The 26,886-nt window shown below is 36.7% G+C and overlaps 1 protein-coding gene across 2 annotated transcripts in view; it reads left to right on the top strand.

Annotated features, from left to right (window-relative positions):
• Tusc3 (tumor suppressor candidate 3) overlaps positions 1–26,886 on the top strand; it is a 143,997-nt gene that overhangs the window by 87,533 nt on the left and 29,578 nt on the right. Inside the window, exon 6 of one of the 2 annotated variants that reach the window (XM_041644488.1) lies at positions 11,052–11,141. The exons of the other annotated variant lie outside the window; for it this stretch is intronic. Within the exon in view, the coding sequence (XP_041500422.1) occupies positions 11,052–11,141 (90 nt within the window). The remainder of the gene's footprint in view (positions 1–11,051; positions 11,142–26,886) is intronic. 2 annotated transcript variants of the gene reach the window in all.

The following is a 26,886-nucleotide window of genomic DNA, read 5'->3' as shown; positions in this document are numbered from 1 at the left end:
AATGCTGGGAGAAAACAGTAAGAGTCAGTGAGAAGCCATGTAACAACTGTAAGAGATAGCTACTTCCAATGGAGCCTACTGAAACTTTGTCAATAGGCCACGACTTTGTGGTGATGCACTGATTAATAGAGATGGGTTAGTTTACAAGAGCTACCTAGAAATACCCTTAAGCTACTGGCCAAACAGTAGTGCAAATAATATAATTTTTGTGTGATTATTTTGGGAGTCTTGGCAGCCGGGAATAAACAAGCAGTCTCACCCAACAGTTGAAATTTTCCAATTCACTAGTACTTAAAGAATATCATATCAAATCTGGCCTTTGTTTCAAACCAAAAGGATAAATAGTAGTCAGTTTTCTTCTTTGAACTCTCATAGCGTATCAGACAGCAATAATGATAAGTATTATTATTTATTGAATTTATGTGTGTGTTGCAGGAATTATGCAAAGAAGTTTATATTATTATTTTACAGGAAAACAAAGAGTCAATTAAAATCAACTTGCTACAGTTTGTGCAGCTGGAAACTCTCTGAACTGGAATTTGAACCTAATTACCTGTATTCTCTACTGAGAAAGCTGGCTGTGTCTAAAATCAGGAACATTTTTTTTTTTTAATCTCGGGTATTAGTTCACTGGACACATCTGTGTCATGTGCATAGTTTTGTTGAGTTTTACTTTGAAACCTTATGAACTAGTTACCTTGGCATAGAAGACTATATTCTAACATTTAAAAATACGTACCCGACAAGGGAATCTTGGCATGTGAACCACTCTCCATAAGAGCCATTTTGAAGTCACTAACAGAATTCTAGAACAGACGTTTTCAGACAATACATTTTCAGTTCTATCATGATGATAAATTGATCTTAAAAAAGTAAACTGCCTACATTTTTATATCTCTTCCTTTCTTTAATATAGAGATTAAACTCTCACACCCTTAGGTTGTAGTGCACACCTTTAATGCCAGCACTTGGGAGACAAAGGCAGGTGGATCTCTGTTAAAGGCCAGCCTGATCAAAGTACAGTGAGTTCTAGAAAAAGCCAGAGCTGTAACAAAGAGAAATTCTGTCTGGAAACAGCCTCTTACCCTGTGCTATTTTCTAGGAAAAAAAAATAATAAGTCTAGGTACTACTAGGTGTATGTTTTATAGATGATCTTTAAAAACATGCTTCCCAAGAAATTAATTAGTGTTATAAGCCCTTACCACTGAGTACACTGTCCTGTAAGGGTAAAAATTAAATTTACTACTGTACTTACTTTATGTTTTTGGTTCATGACTCGAATAAGAATATACTGTATATTGCAAACAGGAGGAAATTATTCATCATGATTTTTATATAGAATGGACAGAAAGATTTGAACTTCCTGGCAAAGAGGAAATGAGCTCTGGAGGTATTAACACATACATATTGCATAGCTTCCTAGGTTCTAAGTTATATTACAAAAGTGAGACAGGTAGATTTTACTGTCTCATAAGCTTCTTGAGTAGAAGACAAAATTATTCTTAAATACTTTCTATTTATTGAAGGCAACAATGGTTCCCTGGAACCGAACCCAGGTCATTGGTTCATTCTCCGTTTATTCTACTTTCCTTTTAGTTGGAGGATTAATTGTTTCCTGATTTATGGTGTTGTTATAGAATGATTGAATACAATGCTGAATTATAGCAGTATATAATTTCAAGGAACGTAGAACAAACTTAAAGATTGTAATTTTCCAAAAGTGGTGTTGCTTGAAATACAAGAATGGGTTAAAATTGTGTCGTTCGTAGTGCATAGTGCAGAGCTGCATGACACCTCTAGTTTTTCACAGATTACTGTCATTCTAACCTAAGCAATATTAGTGTGGTGAATAGTGACATTCATTTCAAACACAAGAGAAAACATCCCAAGGATCTGCAATTAAAAACATGAAAGATAAGACATCATTAAAAGTCTAATAAGCCAGCCTTATTATCGCAGTAAATCACAGTGGGATAGAAGTTCTTTCTGTCTGCTCCTACTGATGAGCTGTGCTAGTAGATTCTCACACCCAATTGTTTCTCCCGCCTCAAAGAAATTATATCAGTTTAATTACTTAGATTTTATGAGAAGCTTAAAGGCTGAAGATTAGTATAAATTCCCAGACAATTTTCACATTCAGGAAAGGCCCTTAAGCCTTAAACACATTGTGATTTGTTGGAGTAAACATTCAAAGATATTGAGTGGCTCTGATTTCACAGAGGGTAGAAAAAAACCTCCTCCCTTATGTATTTCAATTAATTAATTAGCTAATTAATTAATTTTAGATTTTCAAGACAGGTTTCTCTGTATAGCCCTGGCTGTCTTGGAATTTTCTATGACTTTACCTGGGTTTCTTCCTCTTCTTCACTATTCCTATTATTCTCAAATGGTCTTTTCATAGTTTCCTAGATTTCCTAATTTTTTGTGTCTGGATTTTTTTAAATTAAAATTTTCTTTAACCGGGGTATCCATTCTTCTATCTCTATTCTGTACCTTGAGCTTTGTTGGAGAAGCTCGCTTCTGAGGTTCCTCATCATGTTTCTAAATTTTTCATTTCATTTAGCAATATATTGTCCTGGTGTTATTATTGAATATATTTTTATGTTGGTGTCTAGGCATCTGGATTTGGGTTGATTATAATTGTAGGTATTGCTATCTGGTCTTGTGTTTGCTAAGTGTGTGTTTTGTTCCTTGGTTTCTGTTGCCCTCTCTGGTTCTTAGAGTGTGGTGACTGTGTATTGCTTCTGTGATCCTTCTCGGTGTGGCCATGAGGGGTCTTAATGTCTTTCTAGGTATTGGAAGCTAACACTGAGAAATGGGGATGACCTAGAAGAGGGATGGTGTTGAAGAGTAGAGAGAAGAAAGCTTGGTGTGAGACCAGGACCTGTGTAGACCTTTGGGAACAGGGGCAGAGAGGAATGAGAAAAAGGTAGTCTGCTGCAAGGATGGAGTTAAGACTCCAGGATTGGGAATGGCAGAGAAGAGGGAGAGGTAAAATAGCCCACCTGATTCCCTAGCCAGCATGGCAGAAGTATTTTCAGGAAGTGTCTGTGGGAGTAGCTGAGACATAGGATGGGGTGTTAGACAAGTTAATGAGATAGATCTGTGAGATCTCTTGGGAATAGGAGCAGAGAAGAAGGAAGGGCACAATAGGTGGTTTGCAAATCTGCCAGCTGGAGTGAAATATGGGAGACTGTCTGAAGGAGTTGGTCGCTGAAACGAACGGATGGTAGAGGAAGGCTGTATGTAGGAGAAGATCCGTGTAATCGCTGGGAATAGCAGTTGCATTGTTTTATTTTAAGGATATGTAATAATAAAATCATATAATCTTACTTAGAATTCTGAATACTTATATTGTTTCGTACCTATAAAAGACTTTATCTGGGAGGCATCTAGATAGCACAGTCTGCAGATGCTCAATGTCCTGTAAATGTCTACATTAGAATCATTTATAGGTTAATAAGTACCATGTAAATGCTTATTACGTTTTACCATGTAGGGACAAATACCATGGAAAACATATGTCTACATGTTTCAGAGTAGTCAAAATTTCCTAAAATTGTTTCTGATTTCTAATTAATTGAATTTACATGTGTAATTCACTGATATAGAACTATAACTATATTTGAATTTTTTCATTAACAGCTAGTATTTGATTAATTCCAAGGCCTGAAAATACTTGTAGTCTTCCATAAATTTTGTTTTTTGTTTTGTTTTATTTTATTTTATTTTTTTTCGGAGACAGGGTTTCTCTGTGGCTTTGGAGCCTGTCCTGGAACTAGCTCTGTAGACCAGGCTGGTCTCGAACTCCCAGAGATCTGCCTGCCTCTGCCTCCCAAGTGCTGGGATTAAAGGCGTGCGCCACCATCGCCCGGCTTCCATAAATTTTGTATAAGAAGATAAAAAACTTTTTTTAAAGTTTGTCTCTGATGCTAAGTAGATATATCTATGAAACAGCTACAGAAGTGAAAGTGAGAAATGATAAAGTGTGTTTTGTTATTTTATTCATCTTTTTAAGTATTTGAAATGTAAACCAGTTTCACCAAGTGAACTATCTTATGAAAGCCCATTGCTTCAAGTTGTTAAATGTATAGTGCCGTGGACCATGCTTGGACTTGGAGAGCCTCCAGAGCTGAGTAGCCCATTTTGGAAAGCATAAACGTACGTGTTAGGAGCAGCACTCTTAGTTTATCACAGGGTTCTAGAAACTTCTCTTTGTGAGAGGGTTGGCACAATATATTGAGTTCTGTTGAATGCTTGCCAGGTTTACAAGGACTAAAAGTCAGTATCCCTTGCAACTGTGAGACAGAAGTATGTCTTTGTAGACTTGGGAGCACGCACGACAGTGCTGGAAGGGTTTGTTGAAAGAGTGGAAGCGAAGCGAACAGACAGTTTAGATTTGAAGACATGGTTATTTTTACTAACCATGTTATTAGACTCCAGTTGAGGAGTTAGTACATTTTAATTTTTCCTTCTTCTGCTACCTTATTTAGATCAGTTTCAGAATAACAGTTGTGAGTTTACCTTTCCTTTGTTCAGGTGTTTATTGAATACCAAGAGAGTCTGAAAATTTGCCTTGTACTGAGAACTTTCAAGAACTTAGGGTGACACAAAGATAAGCAATGATAAAGCGGCACACAAAGCCTGCCTTCAGAATCCTCCTTGTACAGTGAGGAAGGTCAGGTAGGCGTGTGTACTCATGCTGTGCTTTATAGTGAGCTTTGATAGCATGCTCAAATCTTAGTTTTCCAAATAGAGCTTCTTTTAGACTGGGTTAAGGTCCAGCCTGAGGAGCCTGAAATACTTCCCAGTGGAATAACCTTTGAAGCTACTCCTTGAATGAGCAGCATTCTCTGAGTGACTCTTATTGTTGCTGTTTATACTGTGTTCGTTTTAGCCCAACTTTTGGTCTTCATCCAGTGTTTAAAAATTTATATTTTAAATACCCAAGTATCTGGTTTTGTAGAGAAACAAAAAAAAATCAGGAAATAATTTAGCAAACACTTCAGGCATATAGTGTCTTAACATATTTACCAAGGACAAAATACTTTTAGAACCCCAGATGCAAGGTAGATTCTTTTTTTAATACTATGATGTGACACTTCCAGTTTGGGATCCAGTTTCTGTCTGTTCAAGACATGATAGCACATAGATTTGAACTTTGTCAGGGTCGTAGCCTAGCCATGATTCAGTAGATACCTTGTTAATTAAGGGATCACATTTCAACATTGTAATTGGTAATTATTGAGAAACTTGAGTAAATTTAGCAAACCAAATCGAGACATGAGAGAGAGAATATCTGCATTATATGCTATTGAGTCCATTCTTAACACCTTCATATAATAGATAGCTAATTCTCCCAAACGATTAAGAAGTAATAGTCTTATCATATAAATACTTAGATCAATAAGAATAGAAATTTTCTTAGGTTTCTGAAACAAAATAACTGCTTTTTTAGTTATGACACAGGTATTTAAAAATAAAATAATAAGTCAGTTCTCATGAATATAAATGGAAATATTTTCAACAAAATTTTGATTTTTATCATTAAAATAGTAATGTGAGTTATATTTTTATTTCAATAATAGAAGCCCACTTTAATATAAAAATTTAATAAAATTTTCTACACTAATATGAAAAAAGAATCATGATCTTATATATATGAGCATTTGCTAGATTTAGCACCATTTGGCATAAAAGTAAATGAAAGATGGGTAGGAAGGGATCAGTCAATTTGACAATGAAACATTCTCTAAAGATCTTAATTCACAAATTTTGACATCTCTGAGATGAAGAATAAGATGCCTCTTATTGGAAGTTTTATCGTGGGGTCTGGATGTGCATAAATGGAGAGGGGAGAGAATATGAATGAGAATGAATAGAAATACAAGAGCTAGTGAGTAATTCAGCAAGGTTGAAATACTCAATATACATAAATTAGCAATATAAAATATTCAGATGCTTTAACCAAATAAAAGAAAGTTTTAAAGAAATCACACATTGTCAGACTGTCAGAAGCACTCCCATGTCAGTTCAATAAAAGGTAAGTAAACTATACCAAGATTGTTATTAAAAGATTGTTTTAAGAAAAGGGACTTAAGCAAAGGTAGAATGTAATCACCAATTGGATGCTTCCACAGTGTAACAATATGTGTTTTTTACTGTGGGAAATTTTGTGACAGTTGACAAGAGATACTAATATTGCTGAAAATGCAAAGAGCAAAGAATAGAATAAGCATAACTACATAAAAGTAAAGCTAGAATGATTGAAAAATGGTACTTAAAAACCAACATAAACTGTATATTCTTAGTAAAATTTTCTTCATTTCACAGCAAGATACACAGAACACAGTTGTCTAAAAACATGTTCAAGGTTATACAATCATGCATTTTGAGACAAGTAAGTTTTACATGCAGTGGAAGTGCCAAAAACATGAACATACCTCTCACCTACAACCTGGTATAAGACAGCAAACTGAATTATCAATCTATTAGGGAGTGTAATGTTTTCAACAGAAGGTGTAGGTATGCATTGTTAGAAAAGAATATCCTAGAACAAAAGATGAAGTGTAATAGAATAAATAAATGAGCTTTATTAAAGTTCAGAACTGTTTGCTATGTGACACTAATATAATGAAGGGAATAGCATCCTTTTGCTAAGTCTTACTTGCCCTCTGTGTATTTAAAAAAAAAAAAACCTGTATTCACAAGTATAAAGAACTTCACCAAGTCAATAAGAGTAGGGCAGGTAACCAAATATTTAAAGACGAAAGACTAGCACTGTGTTCTTGTTCGTTGTGATGGTTCATAGAGACTGTGTCCTCATGAATCATGCATTTTCTGAATATTATATTTAATAAAAGTCTCACTTATATTAATGGAACCCCCCGAAATATCCACATTAAGGAGTATACTGAGATGGTGATATTTTAGCAGTTAAAGCCAAAGAGAAAAACATGACACATTTAAAGGCTGGTTGGGATAAACTTAGCAAGCCATGAATTTTAGAAGATTGTTCATTCAGGATTTTCTTGTGTCCTGTGAAAATTGCCAGAACTTTGTGAGTCCTAGATTTCTGGAAGTATGTCTGTTACTGCCTCAGCTGGCTCAGCAGAGCATGCTTTCCTTAAGGCTCTTTTATGTTTCTTTTTTTTTTTTTTTTTTTTTGGTTTTTTCGAGACAGGGTTTCTCTGTGGTTTTGGAGCCTGTCCTGGAACTAGCTCTTGTAGACCAGGCTGGTCTCGAACTCACAGAGATCCGCCTGCCTCTGCCTCCCGAGTGCTGGGATTAAAGGCGTGCACCACCACCGCCCGGCTTCCTTTATGTTTCTTACTCCAACCTCTGGACCTGAGTATATAATTAACTAAAGGAAATTTGCAAAATTTAAGTAACCTACCATAGATTGTGTTGTTGCTTAATCTATATTTAAGAAAATTTGGTCATTTCCTCTTGAGCACGAGCAAAATGTGTTTACATTTGTATCTATTGCTATGTTAATATTTTACAGTATCATGGTGTCAGTATCATAATTTAGCAGTAATTCTTTATTTTCAAATATTGGCTAAACTCTATCACATGGAAATCTTAGGAAAAATTCTATATTTGTTTTATTGAGTGTAGTTCACATGCCACAAAAATGGTTTTGATCTGGCACTCAAATGCACAGTTGACAATGATTATGCATTTTTGTTATGATTGCAAATGAAGATTTGTTTTTTTTTAAGATTTGTTTTTATCTGATGTAAATTCCCAGACTCCCTTGTAGCACCCTGTTTGATAGATGAACCTCCTGTGTCTTGGACTACTGTCAACACTGAACAAATTCAACTCCTACCTGAGGCTACCACCTCTTGTTCATGTGCTAGATTGTCCCCCTTCTTACTTATTAATATTAGTACTCTAACCACCCTCACTTCTTTCAGTATCATTGTAAAATCTTCTCTTTGTAACTAATTCTCTAGCAGTGCAGCTGGCCGGAGTATAATAATAGCTTCCTTTCTAAAAGCCCATGATGGGCTGTTGATAGGCCCAGAGGATGTAGGTCTTGTGCATGCAGCCATGCTGTTGTGTTCATTGGTACAACATCCTGTTATGTCCAGCAGACAGCTGTTCACAGCACTCCTTCCTGTCCTTGAGCTCTTGTGTTCTTTCTGACCCCTTTATGGTGATGTGCCCTGAGCATTGGAGAGGTGATTGATGTAAATGTCCCAGGTAAATACCTTCTACCTCCATGTTGAGACTTGTCAGGTTGTTTTATATTTGATCTCCCCCCCCCCACTATGATGTTTGCAGACCACTATGACCTCATTTTTTAAAATACTGTGTTTGCCTGCTATTTATGTAACATTTCCCAACTACATCAGACCTCTGGGTTCCTGTTGACTGAGTTTTTCTGTCCCACCGCCACTCTCAAATAATTACTCAGAGGCTTAATATTGATTACAAGTGTTCGGTCATTAGCTCAGACTTATTACTAACTAGCTCTCATATTTTAAATTAACCCATATTTTTAAATTGTGCTCTGCCAAGTAATGATACATTTATTAGCATAGTACATCTGTCGCATTCTCCCTCTGCATCTGCTGGCTACTCCTTTGACTCTTCCCTTCTCCCAGGGTTCTCTCTTTCTGGCTGTCCTATACTTCCTGCCTTGCTGTTAGCTTATTATTGTTTTATTAACCAATGAGAGTAATACATATTCACAGCATACAGAAGGATTATTCCACAGCAGGTTCCAACGTCTGTGATGACTTGTATTTCTGAGTCACCTTCTGGGGTTCCTCTTAGACTTTATTTTAATCTCGCCCTACCTTGTGTTCTTGAGAAATTCAATTTCTTCTCATAGTCATCTCTAGTCATCTTTTCCTTTACTTCTGCTGTTATATAATGTGTAGTGCATTTGGAAATGAATTTTCTAAAGATTTGATTTTATATGTATATGTGAGTGCCTGTTGATCTTAGCTGCAGAGCCATTGTTTCAGCTCCAGAAAGGAGTATTTTGAGGGCATATCGTATTTACTCTTTTAAACTGAATTCCAAGTTTTTCTTTCTCCTTATTTACTCTTGCATGCCTAAACCTCATTCTGAGTATCTCTAAGTAGCTCTTCAAATTACCATATTACTCTAGTCAGAAACCAGTAACCTACCCATACATATTGTTCATGGTAATCCTAGACCCCGGGAGGTGGAAACTGTGGCTCACAAGTCAGATTGGACCACGCCGTTATTTTCATGCAAACAGAGCTTATACATTGACTACGAGACTCTGCCTCAAAGATAAAGAAGAAGCCAGATACCTGGGTTCTTAGTTTTAGCTTTGAGTATGTTTTCTGTCATGTCAATAAACTGTCAAGGCCCACTGTTTCCACCTCTTATATGATTGTCCTTCTGTCAGTTCTTATCAGTACCATGGGAGAGGCCACTATTATTTCTTCCTACTAATTTCTCGAAACTGTTCTCCATAGTGCAAGTACTGTCTCTTCATGAAGTCTAACCTTGGCCGTGTCTGGAAGTAGGATTAACAAAGCAGTCAGTACAATAAGGCAAGGTGCATTAGGATAGTTTCACTTGCAGATTTAGTTCTTGTGAAGGCCTTGCCCCAAACCAGTAGAATTCTGGTATCTTTGGCTGTCTATGACAGTAGCAGAGGTCAGCCGTTCTACTCTAAATGTGTTTTTTACTACTATATCTCTGTGGGATTTCTAAATACCTTTTACCTGAACTGTATGTCTTTAGCACAAAATTTTAACTCACCAGTCTCTCTAATCACTGGCACTAATATGTGAATTAAATATAGAATTTATTTTCCTCACATAATTTCATCATAAACTGTAGTTTTAGATGGTTAAATATGTTTTCTACCTATAGTAGAACTGGTATTCTAATATACAGTCTTAAGTTTTGTACAAATATTTGTAAATATCTGGCTTCAGAAAATGTCTTACTCAACTCTGCCCATGTCAGCTCTGGCTTCTAAGAAGACCAAATTAATGTCAGAGTTACTTTCAGCAAGGCGAGTAGAAGATTGAGATTAACATCTCTAAACTAGTTTTCCATTTTCTTTTGAAACTCTGGTTCAAAAAGCAGTTATTGCACATAATCATCTTAGTTCTCTGAGTTTTTCTGTCCTCTAAAGATGTGCCACATCCTGCTCTTCTTTGTGTCCTGTTTTTAAAAACAAAACAAAAAACAAACAAACCGCACAAACCTGGCTAGTTGTTTATTGCTATATTTAACCTCATCGAGATAGGTCAGTTCCAGAGATGGCCGCTGAAGTGAAGAGTAATAGGACAGATCACAGGGCCAAAGGGAACATTCTGACCCCAGGCACACATTTTGTTCTAGAGGTGTTTTTGACTTTATGAATTTTAAAATAGTATTTTGGTATTAGTCACATACCTATAAATTATCATGACCAATCTGTTACTTCTTGTTCATTAACCGCCCCCCCCCCCCCATTAACGCTTTGTTACCATCAAGAATATATTCCAAATAAACGTTTCTGGCATAGAGCCAACAGGTATAAAAATAATCTCTAGGAGTTCTTCTTGAATGTATCTTTTCATAGCTTCTTCCATCTGTACAGATTTAGATTTGTTGTGGGCACTTTGCCAAAAGCAGCTAAGTAGTAGTGGGGGTGGAGCTATGGTAACCCAAAAACATCAGCTTTGGACAGCCCCCCAGCCAGCATGCAACGGAAGTTTAGGAGATGGAGAGGCTCATGCTCTTTATCTCTGCCTCCTGTCTCAGCTATTCTTTGGACTGGCAGCTTCACAAGGGCTCTCAGGTTGTCACTCTGCCAGGGGCATAACACGTTCTGTCATTTAGCCATCACCCTATCTCTCGGGGACAATTAGTCAGGTTCATAGCTGTGGAATTGAAGATGCAGATAGTAAATGCTCAGAATCTTATAGTAAATGATTTTTTTTTTTTACTGTGTGAGCTGAAACATGATTCTTAAATGGTAGTTTAATGGTGAGTGTTACTTTTTAAATGCATTATTCTGCCATTCCCTGGCTTATGTATTGAAATATTGTACCCTGGTTTTCAGTGTATAGTCTTTGCTATGACGTCTGGCCAGATGTGGAATCATATCCGTGGACCTCCATATGCTCATAAGAACCCACACAATGGACAAGTGGTAAGTTTGTTTTCTATCAGTCGATACTATAAACAAGATCCCTCTTAAATGAAGTTATGATTATCCTCTAGTAAAAGCAGGTATTCTTCATAAAGCCACACGTTTTTTCATTTACTACTTCTGCCCTATATACACACACATGCATAAACACATAATATGTATTACTTAGTATAAAGACTTCTTTGATGTTATCATCCTAAACATTACTGTCCCCACTCCAGAATGCACACATATACTTAACAGTATTCTACAGGTTTGCAAATTACTGTGGCAACAACATGAAATACAACATAAGAAAAATTAAACAAGTATCTAGTGTCCCATTAGTAATAAGTTTAACCTTCAGAGGTTAATTTAAATATCATTAAGAATTCTGACATCATATTAGAGTATTAAGAAACCTTTACTACTTAAAAGTAGAATTGAAAACCTTGTAAAAACTTATGATTTATTAAAAATAAGTAGTGGAATTTATATCAGTAATAGCTTACAAATTCATATGACTTGGTCTGTTAGATTCCTTTTATTTAGATGGGAAGGAAATACTGTAATAGATTTACATATCCACTTTCTCCCCTGCACGTTTAATATTAAGTTTCTGAGTTTTAAAAATATTTAGAGATTTGCTTTATTTTCTCATTTTCTTTTTTGTTCTTTTGGAAAAATAGAAGGATTTTTATTGGATTACATAGTGGTGCCATTCAGGTCAGCAGACTGCTATCAGTTATCTCCTCATCCCACCCATACCTGTGATCAGTTATTTTTCCACAGCGCTCACTCTTGATCTCATGAGGAAACGTTTCAGTGTGTAGCCAGTTATGGTTCCTGTTGTACTGCTGTCACAGAGCACCCAGCAGAAGCATCTCAAGGAAGACATATGTACTTTGGCTCACAATCTGAGGGTATGCTAATCCATGAGAGCAGGAACGTCAGGCAGAGTCGGTGTGCACTACAGCAGACCTGGAAACAGAGAAAGTAGGCCCTAGAGTAGGGGCATTTGGACCTCTCAAAGGTCCTTGTGATCTTATTTCTTGTGACCTGATGTCTTCCAGCAAACCACTCACATGTTAAAAATCAATAGCCTCTCAAGAGACTGCCACTAATTGGGGAATACATGCTCAAAGCATGAGTCTATGGAAGACATCTAAGCACAGTGCTCATCCTCTGCCATCCAGAGTATTATGATCGTCTCTAAACGTAAGATGCATTCATTCAATACCAGGAGTCCCTGGTGGTGTACTTCCTGGACTATTTAGAAGTACCACGCTTCTACGAACATTCAAGAAAATCTCTTAGATGTGTGCCCCAGCCAAATTTAAAAACATAAAAAAGTAAAATACAATGTCTCAGAATAAATTTTCCAATTCCAAATGGGAGAATTTAAACAACTGAAAACTAGCAGGCTGACATTAAATCTGTCCGTCAAGCCATATGAAGTGTCACTAGCTTGGGCATCCTCAGATTTTTGGCCCTATTGCTTTCAGTTCATGTGTGTTTCTTTCTCTTGGGCCATCCACTTTGCCTGGCTTCTCATATGTCTGGCATCTCTGCCATGCTGAGTTCTCCATTCTGTCTTAGGCTCACATCTCCATGCACTGATTCATGAAGGACTTTTCCACCTGGAATGTCGTCAGCTTATCTTGGAAACCTGGGTGCAAACCTCCCAGTCCTGTAAATCCTGTACAGGCAAAATCAACATACATAAACAATGCCAGGTTCTGTTCCCATCAGCACAAGTATCTAGGCTTCCTTGGGCTCTAGTTTTTGTGTCCTCTCTGTGCTTATGCGGCGTGAGCAGGAAGACACTTGCCTGAGTGGCCCTGATAGTAGAACAGCCCTGCTGTCCTTCTTTATGAAGAAAGTCTTTAAAATGGATTTTTCATTTTATACCCTGGCTTTTTCAGTGGATGGAGTTTTGCCTTCAGGATGCTTTTCTTCCTGCCCTATTGTAGACAGCACAGTTTCTCCTTACTGATGTTACTTTTACTCTTTAAAGATGACAGATGCTTTCTTAAATTTTAATTTATTTATTTTTCATTCTGACCACAGCTTACCTTCCCTCCCCTCTCCTGTATTCACTTTAAAAGGGGCAAACCTCCCATGGGTACCAGCAAAGCATGGCATATCAAACTGTCTCATGACCAAGTGCCTCCCCCTGTATTCAGGCTGGACAAGGCAATCTAGCCTGAGAAATAGATGCACAAGAGCCAGTCAAAGCACCTGGGATAGCTCCTGCTCCCTTTGCCGGGAGTCCCACATATATATATAGATCAAGCTACACCACTGACACGTGTATGCACAGGACCTAAGTGGTTCCCTAAGGGTTCCCTGCTTGTTGGTTCAGACTCTGAATTCCCATGAGGCAGTCTAGCCATTTCTGTGAGGTTTTCTATGCTGTCCTTTCTCCCTCTTCTCAGCTGGACTCTTCTAGTTTGGTTCAGTATGTAATATAAAGTAAGTACATGTAATTGATAGATGACGTGTCAGTTCTGAACATCTTATTCTGTCTTTAATTACATAAGCTTCTAACTAGTCTAGCTACAGTGGACAAAACAAGCTTAATAAAAATAAAATAACATTTGCGATTTGTTTTGACTTTTTCATTTGATTTCAATGCTTTATACATAAAAGCTATCTGTAGTACAGTGTTTTTCTCCATATTATGACATATTAATTGTGAAATAACACTACTTTAAAAAGCTGAAACTATTAACAAAGTTCTAGTTCAATGTAAACGATATGAGGAATATAAGAGAATTAATAGTGCAGGAGGAGAGTGCTGAGCTGATTGTGAGTTTGTTTGTCACTGTTAAGATGCTCTGTAATTGCACAAGTCAAGCACTAATGATCTACTTAACAGCATGAAAGCCATCACGGAAGTGATCATTACTGTGTAGCTAAAGGGAAACTATACAACTCATAGTTATATGGGGCACAAAACCTTTCTGTTGATAGTCATCTTAAAGAAAAATGAATAAAAGCAGTAAAGTTTATATTTAGGTTATTGCTCCCACTATAAACGAATATATTGTTCCTTTTATGATTTAGATGTTAGTGGGCTGGAGAGATGACTCTGAGGTTAAGAGCATTGCCTGCTCTTCCAAAGGTCCTGAGTTCAATTCCCAGCAACCACATGGTGGCTCACAACCATCTGTAATGGGGTCTGATGCTCTCTGCTGGCCTGCAGGCATACACTCAGACAGAATATTGTGTACATAATAAATAAATAAATATTTTTAAAACAAGATTTAGATGTCAGCTATTGCCTAGGACTGCTGCTGTTGGTCATACATAATCCAGGTTTTGTCACTGCTTTGCAATTGAGTTATGAATGTTCCTTGTGTTCTGCCCATATGTCTATCGCCATGCACAAAACTCAAGTCCAAATGGATTAAAGACCCTAATATAAATCTGATCACACTGAACCTGATAGAAGAGAAAGTGGGAAGTAGCCTTTAATGCATGGGCACAGGAGATCACTTCCTAAATATAACCCCAGTAGCACAGGCACTAAGAACAACAATAAATAAATGGGACCTCCTGAAACTGAGACGCTTCTATAAAGCAAAGGACATAGTCAACAAGACAAAACGACAGCCTACAGAATAGGAAAGGATCTTCGCCAACCCCATGTCACACAAAGCATCTTCAGCAAATGGTGCTGGCATAATTGGATGTCAACATTAGAAGAATGAATATAGATCCTTATCTATCGCCATGCATCACTTTCATGCCTCAGGTTATACTCCTGGTGGATCTCTGAGGGTCTTATTAGTTGTATAATGCCATCTCCAATTATAAGTTGGAGTTTGTATGTACTGAAACTACTGTTGTGATATTTTGAGTAGAGATGTTTACCAGTGCTGTTCGGTATCATCTACAACAAAAATGTTGATCTTACCTTTATTAAAAAACAATAGAGCCCAGAAATTTCAATATAATTAATGTACAAAAGATGGGCAGAACATTTATATTAGGGATTAGAACCAGGTTTCTTTCTGGCCTGGTTGATTCATCCCGTTACTTTTCAGTGCAGTGAACATTTCTTGAGAGGGCACTAATGTCAGATGTTATGTTTGGTACAGCTTCACTGTGACGCCTCATAAACCAGAAAGGAATTGCGTATGGTTCTATGGGTCAGCAGAGAGTCTCATCTGTAGAAGCTTGCTTCTTACTATGCTGCAGGGTTGTTATGTCAACTCCATGTCTGTCTGATCTTTTGCACATATTTCCCTATATTGCCTGTTACTTTTGACTTCATTGCCTCCCTAGCTGGCCTTGGCATATAATTTGAAATCTAGGAAAAGCATTTTAAATGTGTATCATTAAATTTAAGAATAAGACCTATAAATTTCACTAATTGACATTAATCTATGAATGCTACCAAATATAATACCATTTGACATTTCATAATAGTAATGAAATCTGAAGTAAATAAACATTCAAAACCAGTCACTTTAGTATTCGTATTATCTATGTTACTTCTGTATACACCAAAATGAAAACTTAGAGTAAGTTTTAAATATTTGCTATAATATAATTTTAGTGTTTTATATGCCTTAGGACTTCTGTAAACTTTAACCTCATATTATATGCTACACATGTTACCAAAACAAAAATATTTGTTAACTGCCTTCTATTCAAATAACTATGAAAAGCAACACAATTTGCTTATCCTATAGGCAAAAATAGGCTTGGTTTATATATGACTAGAATTTCAAAATAATGCTACTGTGGGAATAAATAGATATGCATTGGGGAAAATTCACATTTAAAAAATACTTGACAAAATTCATGTGTCAATAGATTTCTCTCAGCTTTTGTCATCCCACCACTTGCTCCTTTCTTCCTTCCAGTATTAAACCATTATTATCATTATGTTCAAATAACTAAGTAATTCAGAATCCATGGAGATAGAAGAATAAGTCAATATATTGTATTTAATTTAATTCTTGTTCACAGGAAACACGTAACATGTTTTCTTTCCTTATGTGCTGTGGTTTCATAATGGCTTTCCTCCTTCCTTCATTCCCTGAGCTCTTCTTTTTCTAACCCATTTCACATACAACTTTTTTATGAAAGTTATTTGTTTTTCTTGAGAGAATATTATTATTCTGAGTGGTATTATCTTGCTTGCTATAACTCTTTCATTTACCATATATCATTTCATAATCATGTCCATTAATGAAGTAAAAATACTTGATCATTATGCCAGAATACTTCATTGTAGTTCTCATGAAGCTGTAATTATTCTCCTCTTGAGTGAAAAATGTACCAAAAGATGCATCCAAAATAACTAGACTAGATATAAAACTTGTGCATTCATAAATTTCCTTGAACTTTGCTTTATTTTTTGATTGATTTTTTTTAATTCTTTTAGGAATAATCTGGAAAAGTAATGGCATTACATATATTACAGTTTACTTAGTAGAACATTGACTACACAGACTTTATAGATTATTATTACAAAACTGTTTCTTCCTTTGAAACATTAACTATTGATCCTGCATAATCAATTATCCGTCATAGTTTATAATTGTTGCATGTCCTAAAACTTCATCCATTTGGAAAGCTTGATATTTAGCTAAGATACTCAGTTCAGACTTAAATGAGGCTTTGTGTCAAACTATAATTAATATGTGACATACCATGTTTAAATGTCTATCTAATACTGATTTCTTCCACTTCAATCAATCTATACTTCAAATAAACACCGTTGAAATGTGCAGTCTGCAAAGTCATTGTTTGCAACAGTGAAGTAGTCATGTAGTAGACGACACAGCAAAGCTGCAGTGTGAATGGTGCGAAAGCAAAAGAACAGTTGCTGTGAAAGAAACATTTTCTTCACTAAATAAAATGGCAGTGTCCTACATCAAGCCTTGTAAAATTCTGTCAGGGGCCAAGAATATTAGGCAAAATTATGTATTGTCCTTTCCATTGAAAGAATGAAAAGTCATTTTCCCAGTAATAGAAACTTTTCAAATATGTAAAACTGTATTTTGTGTAGATATATTAGATTTCAGTTTATATACTTAGTAAATATTAGGTTATGTTTTCAGAATGTAACTATCCATCTTTAAAAATGCATCTCTCTGTCTATGGGATTGTTTCACACTGTTCTGTTCTTTCTCTAGGACCCATCTGTCACTGCAGTCTAGTTGTGCACTCAGAGCTCTACACTTTCCTCGTCCATACTCAATAATTACAGGAAAACAAAATGTTGCCTGAAAATCCTAGGACAAAGATGGTCTAGGAACAAGAGTGTCATAAATACTGCAACATGGAAGGGTGACTCCAAGTCAGGGATTTCTAGTTATAGTCATGCAGCATTTTTAATAAACTTAGTGTTTTACCATTGCTGAAGGCGACCCATGATTTTAGAACTTAATCTATTAACCAGTAATTAAACTGGAGGACCATATGGTTTCTAGCAAGAAATGCGATGTGTGACATAAACACAGGAGTCTTAAAGAACATGGAGCTAAAAGCTCACATGTTACATACAAAATATACTGCTGCTTGACTATACTGTTTTTTTATGAGAAGTTTTAAGCTAGACTCTTGTTTAAATTCTTATATATAAAATTGTATATTCTATAGGAAATTACATAAATATTTATTATTCTGTAGTTAGGAATGTAAGAAATGTATAACATCTTTTGCAGGTGTTTGGGAGTGAGGGCAGTAGCTGACATTTTAGGACAGATGTAGGAGCACGTCATGACTGAGGAAGAAGGACTGTGTGGCGCTTCAGAGAGAAGTGGAATCTTCCCAGAGCTTTGGAGCTGGGCTTACGTGGTCTAAGTGGGCATGCCAAGGCAGGCAACTGATAGGATTTGGAAAAGATTATGACACTCCAATTTGTTTTTCCTGGATACTGTAAGGCAAGGCTCTGGCAGTGAGCTACGTACCCAGGTGTGTGGACTGTTGTTCATGTTAAATTGATTTGTACAGATTTCCTGAAGCAAACACTATTGTTATTTCTTTGGCTTATAGTCTTATCTTTGTCAGGCAAAGATTTCCTTAAACAAACTATTCGGTCATGTTGACACAGATGTTCTCAGTTCTCAGTGATAATTCAGGAGGTTTTTGATGGATTTCAGGTTGTCAGAGTTTTTTCAGACTAACAGCACCGTTGTGAGAAGAGAACAACCATTATTTATGGAGCAGCAGTGTTAGTGTTCTCATGACCACCTAGGGTTTACTTGCTATACTTGCCTACTTTGGCATTCATCCTTCAGCTTTTTTAAAATACATTTAATAGATGGTAGGAATCTCTATGCTACCAAAAATCAGACTTTATTTACAAAACACATATACAATTTTCCTTGTTAAGCAGTAATGGTGATCCATCTCTGACATTGAGATGGTAGGTAACTTCCTCATGAGACAGTCAGCACAGCTATAGAAAGCTCTGTGTTGGAAAGTGTGTGTGTGTGTGTGTGTGTGTGTGTGTGTGTGTGTGTGTGCGCATGTGTACACGGTCTGAAAGTGAGTGGAGAAATGTGTATAAGGGACAAGAAGGACAAGAAGACTTCTGTACCCTAGAACCGGAAACCATCCCCTGAAGTAATCATCTATTAAAAGACCTTGTGGCTTCAGAACTATACTTGAAAAAGCTATCAGTAAATTCATAGGTAGCCTTCAGTAAGCCCTACTAAGGGAGTCCTGTGCTTGGTAATTAATTTAGTCAGGGAGAAATAAACCCTCTACTGCTCCTGAAACTGAACACAGTTCTTGAAAACAGGCAACCCTGAGACTTTGCCACCATTATTTAACTAGAACCTCAACATTATGGTAAACGAGTTACCGCATGTAGATTCTCCCAAGTGACTACTATATCTCCATATCGTTGTGGGGCACATTCATAGTAGAGAAGGAAGTGCCTTCTAAACTCTGTGAACCCAGGGCTGTAGAAGGTACTACAAGGTAGTACCCTGGGGTACTACAACAGGTGATACTAGTACAGGTATAACTTGAAAGATTTCGTTGAGCCTAATTCAGTATAGCGTGTAGTGTTTTGGAAAGAGAAGTAAAAGAAACTAAACCCTCATTTACCTTTTTCTTGACTAAATGGAAATTTCTACAAATGTCATGTATTTTGGATTATGGTGGAACTATTGATTTTGAATTTTTAGTGTTCTTAATGTATGTGTACTTTATTAGTGATGCTGAAAATAATAGTTTGGGACAACCCTGTATTCAGGCAGTGTTTCCTGTTTCTTCTATGTACCCAGCAGCAGCTTTCCAAATAACTGACTTGGAGACTTAATAAGTTATAAATGCTTGGCTGGTAGCTCAGGCTTGTTACTAGCTAACTTTTAAATTAAATTCATCCATATTTCTTATCTATGCTTTGCCACATCTCTCATGGTTTCTTACCTCATTTTCTCTGCATCCTCTTCCTCAGCAGCTAGCTGGGTGGTATCCCCTCTGACTCTACCTTTCTTCCCATCATTCTCCCTGGTTTGGTTGTCCCACCTATAATCCCTGCCTGGCTACTGCCAATCAGCTTTTTATTAAACCAGTCCAAGTGACAAATCTTTACAGTGTACATGAGGACTATTCCACAAGGAATGTGTGAATGTATGTCTGTGTACACTCAGTGCTCCTGACTTCATGTATGTGGATGTGGTCATGCACACATGAGAACAAGAGGACAGCATATGGATACAAACCTCTGCCACTCCTCCTTGTTTGAGACAGGGTTTCTTCCCTTCTCATAAACCAGGCCAGCTATCCACAAACTTACTGAGACTCTTGTCTCCACCTCCCTTTCCCTGGAATCTGAATCACTTTGGCTGATGTGGTAGACTCTTCTGAGAGTGCTTGAGATTTGAACTTAGGTCTTCAGCTGAAAGTGTCTTTACCTACAGAGCTATGTATCTACAGTCTCACACCTTTCGTTCTTATATTATTCAACTTTGCTACAGGATTTGGGTTTGGAAATCTTAAATCACTTGTAATATCAGATCTCCAGGATATTAGTAGGATTAAGTGATTTCTTTAACAAAACATGTTGATCACAAAACAATTCAAATCAGTTTTTTTTTTCTGTGTTATAACACCTGGTGCCCTTCACCCTTTTGTTTCGTTTTTTTTTTTAAGTCATTATTCTATCTTTTGTTACATAATTTCCTAGGTCTATCTAGAATCCCTGTGGCTTTATTTCAGTTGCATGCTGTTATTTACATTACCACTGATATTTATATTTTCATGACCCATCTCTTCTCAGACAATTAGAAAGGACCCATTTGCATGCTTCCTTCCTGTGCCCTCCATGAATACAGGGCTGGGCGTGGTAGTCACCCAGTGCAGAGCGAAGGAATGTAGAGATGTGTTTTTGGTGACTCAAGGAGGTGTGTGCCTGAATTTCCTCTTCACCTGTTAAGTTGAATAGAGCTGCATGGTGCCATTGATACTTTTTAATCACATACTTTAAAAATTATGCTTGTACATGCTGTATAGACATAATTATTGCTATAAAAGGGTCTGCTTGATGGCTCAGAAGGGAGTGATACTCAAGAGCAAGCCTGACAACCTAAATTCAATCCTCACGACCCAAATGGTGGAAGGAGGAGCTCTGCATATTGTCCCATTACCTTAGCATAGGCCATGTTACCTGTATACATGCATGTACACCCCCTCCACATGTACACACTAAGCGTAATTATTGCAATTTTAAACCATTATTAATGAAACCATTTTATTATCTCAGTATAATGAAGCTATTTATAGGGAGAATATAGGAAATATAGTATTCTACTAAATTAATTGGCTATTAAGAAATAATATATGCAATTTTTATAAATCCATTTCATATCAACTCAATGAAAAATTTTAGGTAGCTATTTTTGGCATTGTTAGAACTAACAGATTTCTTTAAAATAATTCTTACTAGACTGTTGCTAACATGGTCTGGTAGAAAGTTTCTCAGAAGACTGGATATAAGAGTTCTCAAGCAGAGCTGTTTGCAATATGTTAGAAACTAAGCTTTGCTTATCTCGACTGCAGTCACTGCTCCATGCCAGTGGTGTTGCATGAGGGGACATTGACAGCTAATGTGAGAGGAACTTCTCTTGCTGCTGGGATCACCTCTTCCATACTCTTCAATCATATTTCTTATTAGGGAAATCTGCCTAGAAACCCCACTTCCTATGTTAGGACACAATGGCACTCGTGATCAAGCTTAGATTCAGATGTCTGGTTTCTAAACTCACTGGTATCATAAATGAGTGAATGCCTTAAATTGGAACATGAAGTCTACTGCAATTCTTGTCTGGGTCTCTCACTGCACCCGGTTGTAGTGCAGACATGAATATTTCCCGTCTTGTATCAGAGCGCCAGTGAATTTTCAGTTGATCATAAAATGACTGTTAGGCATATAGGTACAGCATATGCAAATGATATATTGGCTTATTTTCATCTTCTAGCCTAGTAGTATTGTTCTCATTTTAATAGTAAGTCAGTTATGCATGCAAAAGAAAATCTTATTTCTTAGGAAAAGTACCATGCTTTGAAGTGCTGTTCTCAAGAAATGACACAAAAAATTCTTAAATAATCTAACATCTTCTTAGAGTCTGAACTTCTGGTTCTAAATTAGCTACGAAAGAAAATGACCTTTAAACTTTATTTTTTAAAAAATCCTAAAGATTTTCATATTTTGTGTGGATGAGTATTTGGCATACATGTATGTGTATGCACCACGTACATGCCTGATGCCCACAGAGGTCAAAAGAGGGCCTCGGATCCCCTGAAACTGGAGTTGTAGGCAGTTGTAAGCCACCATGTAGCTGCTAGGAATCAAATGTTCCCCTCTTCGCGGACAACAAATGCTCTTTCCCACTGAGACAACTCTCCAGCCCTTTCTAATTGTTCTTGATGACTGTGTTCTCCTTCAAGCAGATAATGGAAAATAGTTTCAGCTGTCAGTACAGGCACTTCAAATTATAACATAGGAAAAGTTAGACTATGTTACCTTTGTTTAAAGAGAATAGACAATTTTTATTGCTCATGTTGAAATGAAGGTTATAATATAAAATATGAATATAATAGTAAATATTACATAACTTCCATTGTGTGGATGAAATACAGCTACACTGTACTCTTAAAAGCACAAGAATAGGACCTGGGTATGACAGTTTTAGTGTTATTGGAAACTAAAGTACTGAGGCACCCTCTGTTCAACTGAACATTGTTTTCTAGTTTATGCAATTTAAATTTTGAAATGAAGGTATGTGGAAGCTTAGGCATTGATTCATGCCCACAGAACAACATAAAAACAGTTAAGATATGTCTTTTCAGGGTGTTGGCTCTATACTTTAATTCTCAAATAATTAGTTTGTTGTGGTTTTAAGTATGTTACGTCCAAAAGCCTAATGCTATTATTTAATAGTATACTAAAGTATGTTTAGATAGCCTAATTTTGGATGTTATTCTTATTTTTGAGATTCAGTGACTTTCCTAATACCTGTTAAAGAAATGAAATGATAGTTAAATATAAATTACAGGTATTTGGAAAATAATCATCCTGAGACATTATCAGTGAGCTTTGTAAATATATGTTGAAAATGCAGCTGTTGGTTTCAAGTTGTTGGGCTTTGGTTTCTTCAGTCCTTCAATGATCATTTCAAATATTCTTTCATCAACTGAATTTATGTAAGAATTTCTGAGATGTGTAGATTGTCATATTTAATTCTATTTTTTTAACTTCTGAAAGTAATAACTGAACATCAATTATACCAACCCCTCTCAGTACTGGGCATGAAAGGATGATACGCTCACAGTGTTAGAGTGGAAAGCTATGATAAGATACCTTCTGAGGTAGCAGAACTGGAACAGCAGCTTTCTACATTTAAGTACAGAACGTGAAGACAGAAATGCGAGAGCCCAGGCCCTTGAGTTTCTATAGAGATTTTGCAAGTGGATAATGATGTGTATTGACTTTCTAAAGCTGTCCATACACTGGGTAGTGTAATGCTTAGAGATCAGGAAAGCAGACATCCAAATGCAGGTAGACTGGCAAACTTGGCTTCTCCTGGAGGTTCTAGGGGAAATTACCAGTACTTTCCCTATTTTCTGATAGTTGTCTGAAGTTCTTGGCATTCTTTGACTTGCTGGTATACCACCGCAATCTCTGCCTCCATCAGCATACCAGTTCTTTGTTTCACTGTGTCCTTGGCTGTCCCTGACTGGGATACTTGACCATCACCTACACCTGCTTCCAAATCAAATCGCATTGTAAGTTATTGCATATTGATGAATTTGGGGCAGTTATTTAACTTATTCTCCAGGCAAGGTAATAGAATAGACATTTCTAAAGATGGGACAGCCTGTCTGGAAAATAAAATGTATCCTTACGTGAACTGTATAATTTCCCTTGGTGTATATCAATAAATATAATGCTGCTTACAGACATTTACCTATATTTTGAGGGAGTTTTTCATTTGAAAAATTTCAGTAGGGATTGAAATGATTCTACTATGAAAATATAGTAAAAAGTATACTTCTCTTTTCCCAGTTTACTATAGTCATGTTTTGAAATGTTTGGGGAACTGAAAGAAAAAAGAAATGAGAAGCTAATTTTATGAACTTTAAGAAAAACATGGCAGCAGCCAACAGATGATATATGAATTCCATTTAATGTTATGTGAAAATTGTTCAGCCCTTTCTAGAGAAAAAAATAAGTAGATTTGGAGTTTCTTTGTATTGCTTAGGATTGAATAATATATATGTTATATCATATGTACTCACATTAGAAAGTGTGATTGAGCTATGTACTATCTGAATGAATCACCTAATAACTTATTTGAAAAATATGATCCAGGGTTCTGAAAGAGTAGTAAAGATTTCTAATAAGTTCTAATGTCCTCACTTAAACGAATCTTACCCTTTGTTTGAGACCTGTAGGTTTATACTTTTAGCATGCTGTCTCTGTGTTAACATTTTCCCCTTAAATTCTGTGCCTGTCTTCCCACTATACATACCCATTTGGAAGCCTCCTGACACTCATCAGATCCTGTAACTCTCCAACAGCAGGACATACACTTGAAAGGTAGAGCTCTCTAGTGCGGTCTTATTTGCTGTTAGTCTCTTCCGATCTTCAGCCCTGACCTGTTTTTTACATTTCTCTTATTGTCCTCTTGTTTTTCTAAAACATTCTCAGATTGATACTAACTGAATCTTAATATTCTTTCCCCAAAGCCTCTGCCCCCTATTTCACCCTCCCTTCCTGCTCATCCTGCATCCTGTTAAGCTCTGTTGTGTTCTTTTCTGTCTTTTGTAAAACATTAGAGAAAGTAAAGATTTCAGTTCATTCGTGTTTGTTCTTTTTTTTTAAATTTATTTAATTATTAAAGATTTCTGTCTCTTCCCCACCACCGCCTCCCATTTCCCTCCCCCTCCCCCAATTAAGTCGTGTTTGTTCTTGAAGTTTGTTACTGCACACTTCTGGCCATCTTCCCATTTTTCACTTAAGATCAATTTATTTGGTTTTATTTTCTCTAGGAGCCTGTAAAGTACCATCAAGTTGATACTTGGGCATTTCCATGTTAAGTCATTTTGATTGATATTTTTCCATAATTTATAAAAAGTAATTTGTGTGCATTTGTAAACAATTCATATTATGTTGTAATATTGTCACTATTGATAGTAAGAATATATATCTGTCTGACAGAGTATGTTGGGTTGAGGATATAGTTCAATAGGAGTTTTTGTGGCATGCACAAAGTGGGGTCTATGACCAGCACTGACAGAAAATGAAATTGATCCCAAATAATCGTTTTATGGTGTTTGTGTATGTGTGTGTGCGTGTTATGTAGAAGTTTAAAACAACAACATAAACCATAAGTAGTAAAAAGTGCCACTTTGTTCTTTCATTCTATCAGTTTTATTTGCGTGTGTGTGTGTGTGTGTGTGTGTTCACCTATACATACTTCCAGGAGTAGTCAATATGAATGCTTTTAAAGGAAAAGTCGAACATTAACATTATTCTCCTGGAAGCCAGCAAAAATAATTTTATTCATTAGTGTCATCAATTTATATACTTCTAGAAAAGAAATACTAGATTTTTGCCAGCTGAACCTGTATTAGTGTACTTTGGATTACAGTAACAAAGGAACACTTGCTGGTGTTTCAGCAATATAAATTCTTTTGAACAGAGGCTGGAATCTTGAGGTCTAATGAAGTAATAAGGGCGGCGGCGGGGCTGCGTCCCCAACACCCCAGCCGCCTGCCCAGCTAGTTTATGCCCGAAATAACAACACACAAACTGTATTCATTTAAACACTGCTTGGCCCAATCTCTTCTAGGCTAATTCTCACATATTAATTTAGCCCACTTCTAATCATCTGTGTGTAGCACCCCAAGGTGCGCTTACCAGGAAGATTCTAGCCTAGTCCATCCTGGGTCGGAGCTTCATCCCGGGAGCGGGGCATGGCGTCTCTCTCAGGCGTCTGCTCCCTAGAGGAGAGCTGTCAAGTCTCTGACCTCACTTCCTCTTCCTCCCAGTGTTCTGTCCTGTTTTCTCCTCCCACCTATCCTCTAACCAATAAAATGGGCCAGGGCAGTGCCTTTATTAGCCAATGACTTTCCTCCATCATTTCCCCTTTTTCGGTTTAAACAAAAAAAAAGGCTTTAACTTTAACATAGCAAAACTACATATAACAAAACAGTTATCAAGTAAAAGTTACAATAATCTTTATCATAACTAAGGAATACTATAACTATAACTAACTATTCTTAACTCCATCAAAGACTCCAGAAAGATATAATATTACCTAAGTAAACAAGAACTAAGAAACTTCAAACTCTAGAAATGACAAAGACATCTCGCTGCCTGGACAGTCACCCAAAGTTCTTTTGTACCGTTGGGGCATCCATCTTCAGCCTTCAGGCCCATGGTATCCAGCAGACATTTCCATAAAGCAGGAAAATTCAAAGTCAGTTCAGTCACTATCTGTTGTGTCCTGCAGAATGTCTCGCAGACTCTTTCATGAATCAGGAACCCCGAAAGATCATCTCACCTTAGGCAAGTTCAGTAGTCCTCTCTCTGCGGGTTCTCTGTGTCCAGTTTATGCAATAGTCCAGGCAAGAGCAGTTTCTTGCCCAAATGGCTATCAAACTCCATAAGATGCCTCTTCGATGCCCATCTTCCTCTTGAAGTAGATTGGTGCTGCCAGGAGCAGAGTGTTTCATTGTCATGAAAAGTCCTAAGTTATTAAAACATTTAAAATGCCATATTCTATAATCTTTGAAAAATATGAAGAATGCCTATCTAAAATATATCTATGTACATCTAGAAAATCTTAACTAACATGACTACAAACTTGACTATTATGATTATCTATTAACAATCTATATTTCTAATTATACATTACATTTTTAAATGAACTACACAATCACAGTTCCTTAATCAAGATCAGAAACACATATACATATAACAAAATTGACCTTAAATCACTAAAACAAAATCCATATCAATGTAAATTATTCATATCTCTATCATATCCCCCTTTGAATGTAAAAGAACATTTATAAACAATATTTGGGAACATGGGCGCAGTTTTTTCTCTCCAAACTGCTTCCTGCTGAATGGGGGCGTCGTTAATTAGGTCTTTCATGGTATAACCTGTGTGCTAGTTTCATCTCAGTTGGCAGTTGAGTGAAGCAATTTTCTGAAGATGTTCACTGCAACCCTTCAGGAGGGCGTGGTCCATCATACCAAATCGGAATAGAAGAAATGAAC

The sequence above is a fragment of the Microtus oregoni genome, unplaced genomic scaffold, assembly GCF_018167655.1.
Source record: "Microtus oregoni isolate MIOR12 unplaced genomic scaffold, Mior012 000096F_ref0000112, whole genome shotgun sequence".
NCBI lineage: Eukaryota > Metazoa > Chordata > Mammalia > Rodentia > Cricetidae > Microtus > Microtus oregoni.
This window is presented reverse-complemented; position numbering and strand designations above follow the sequence as displayed.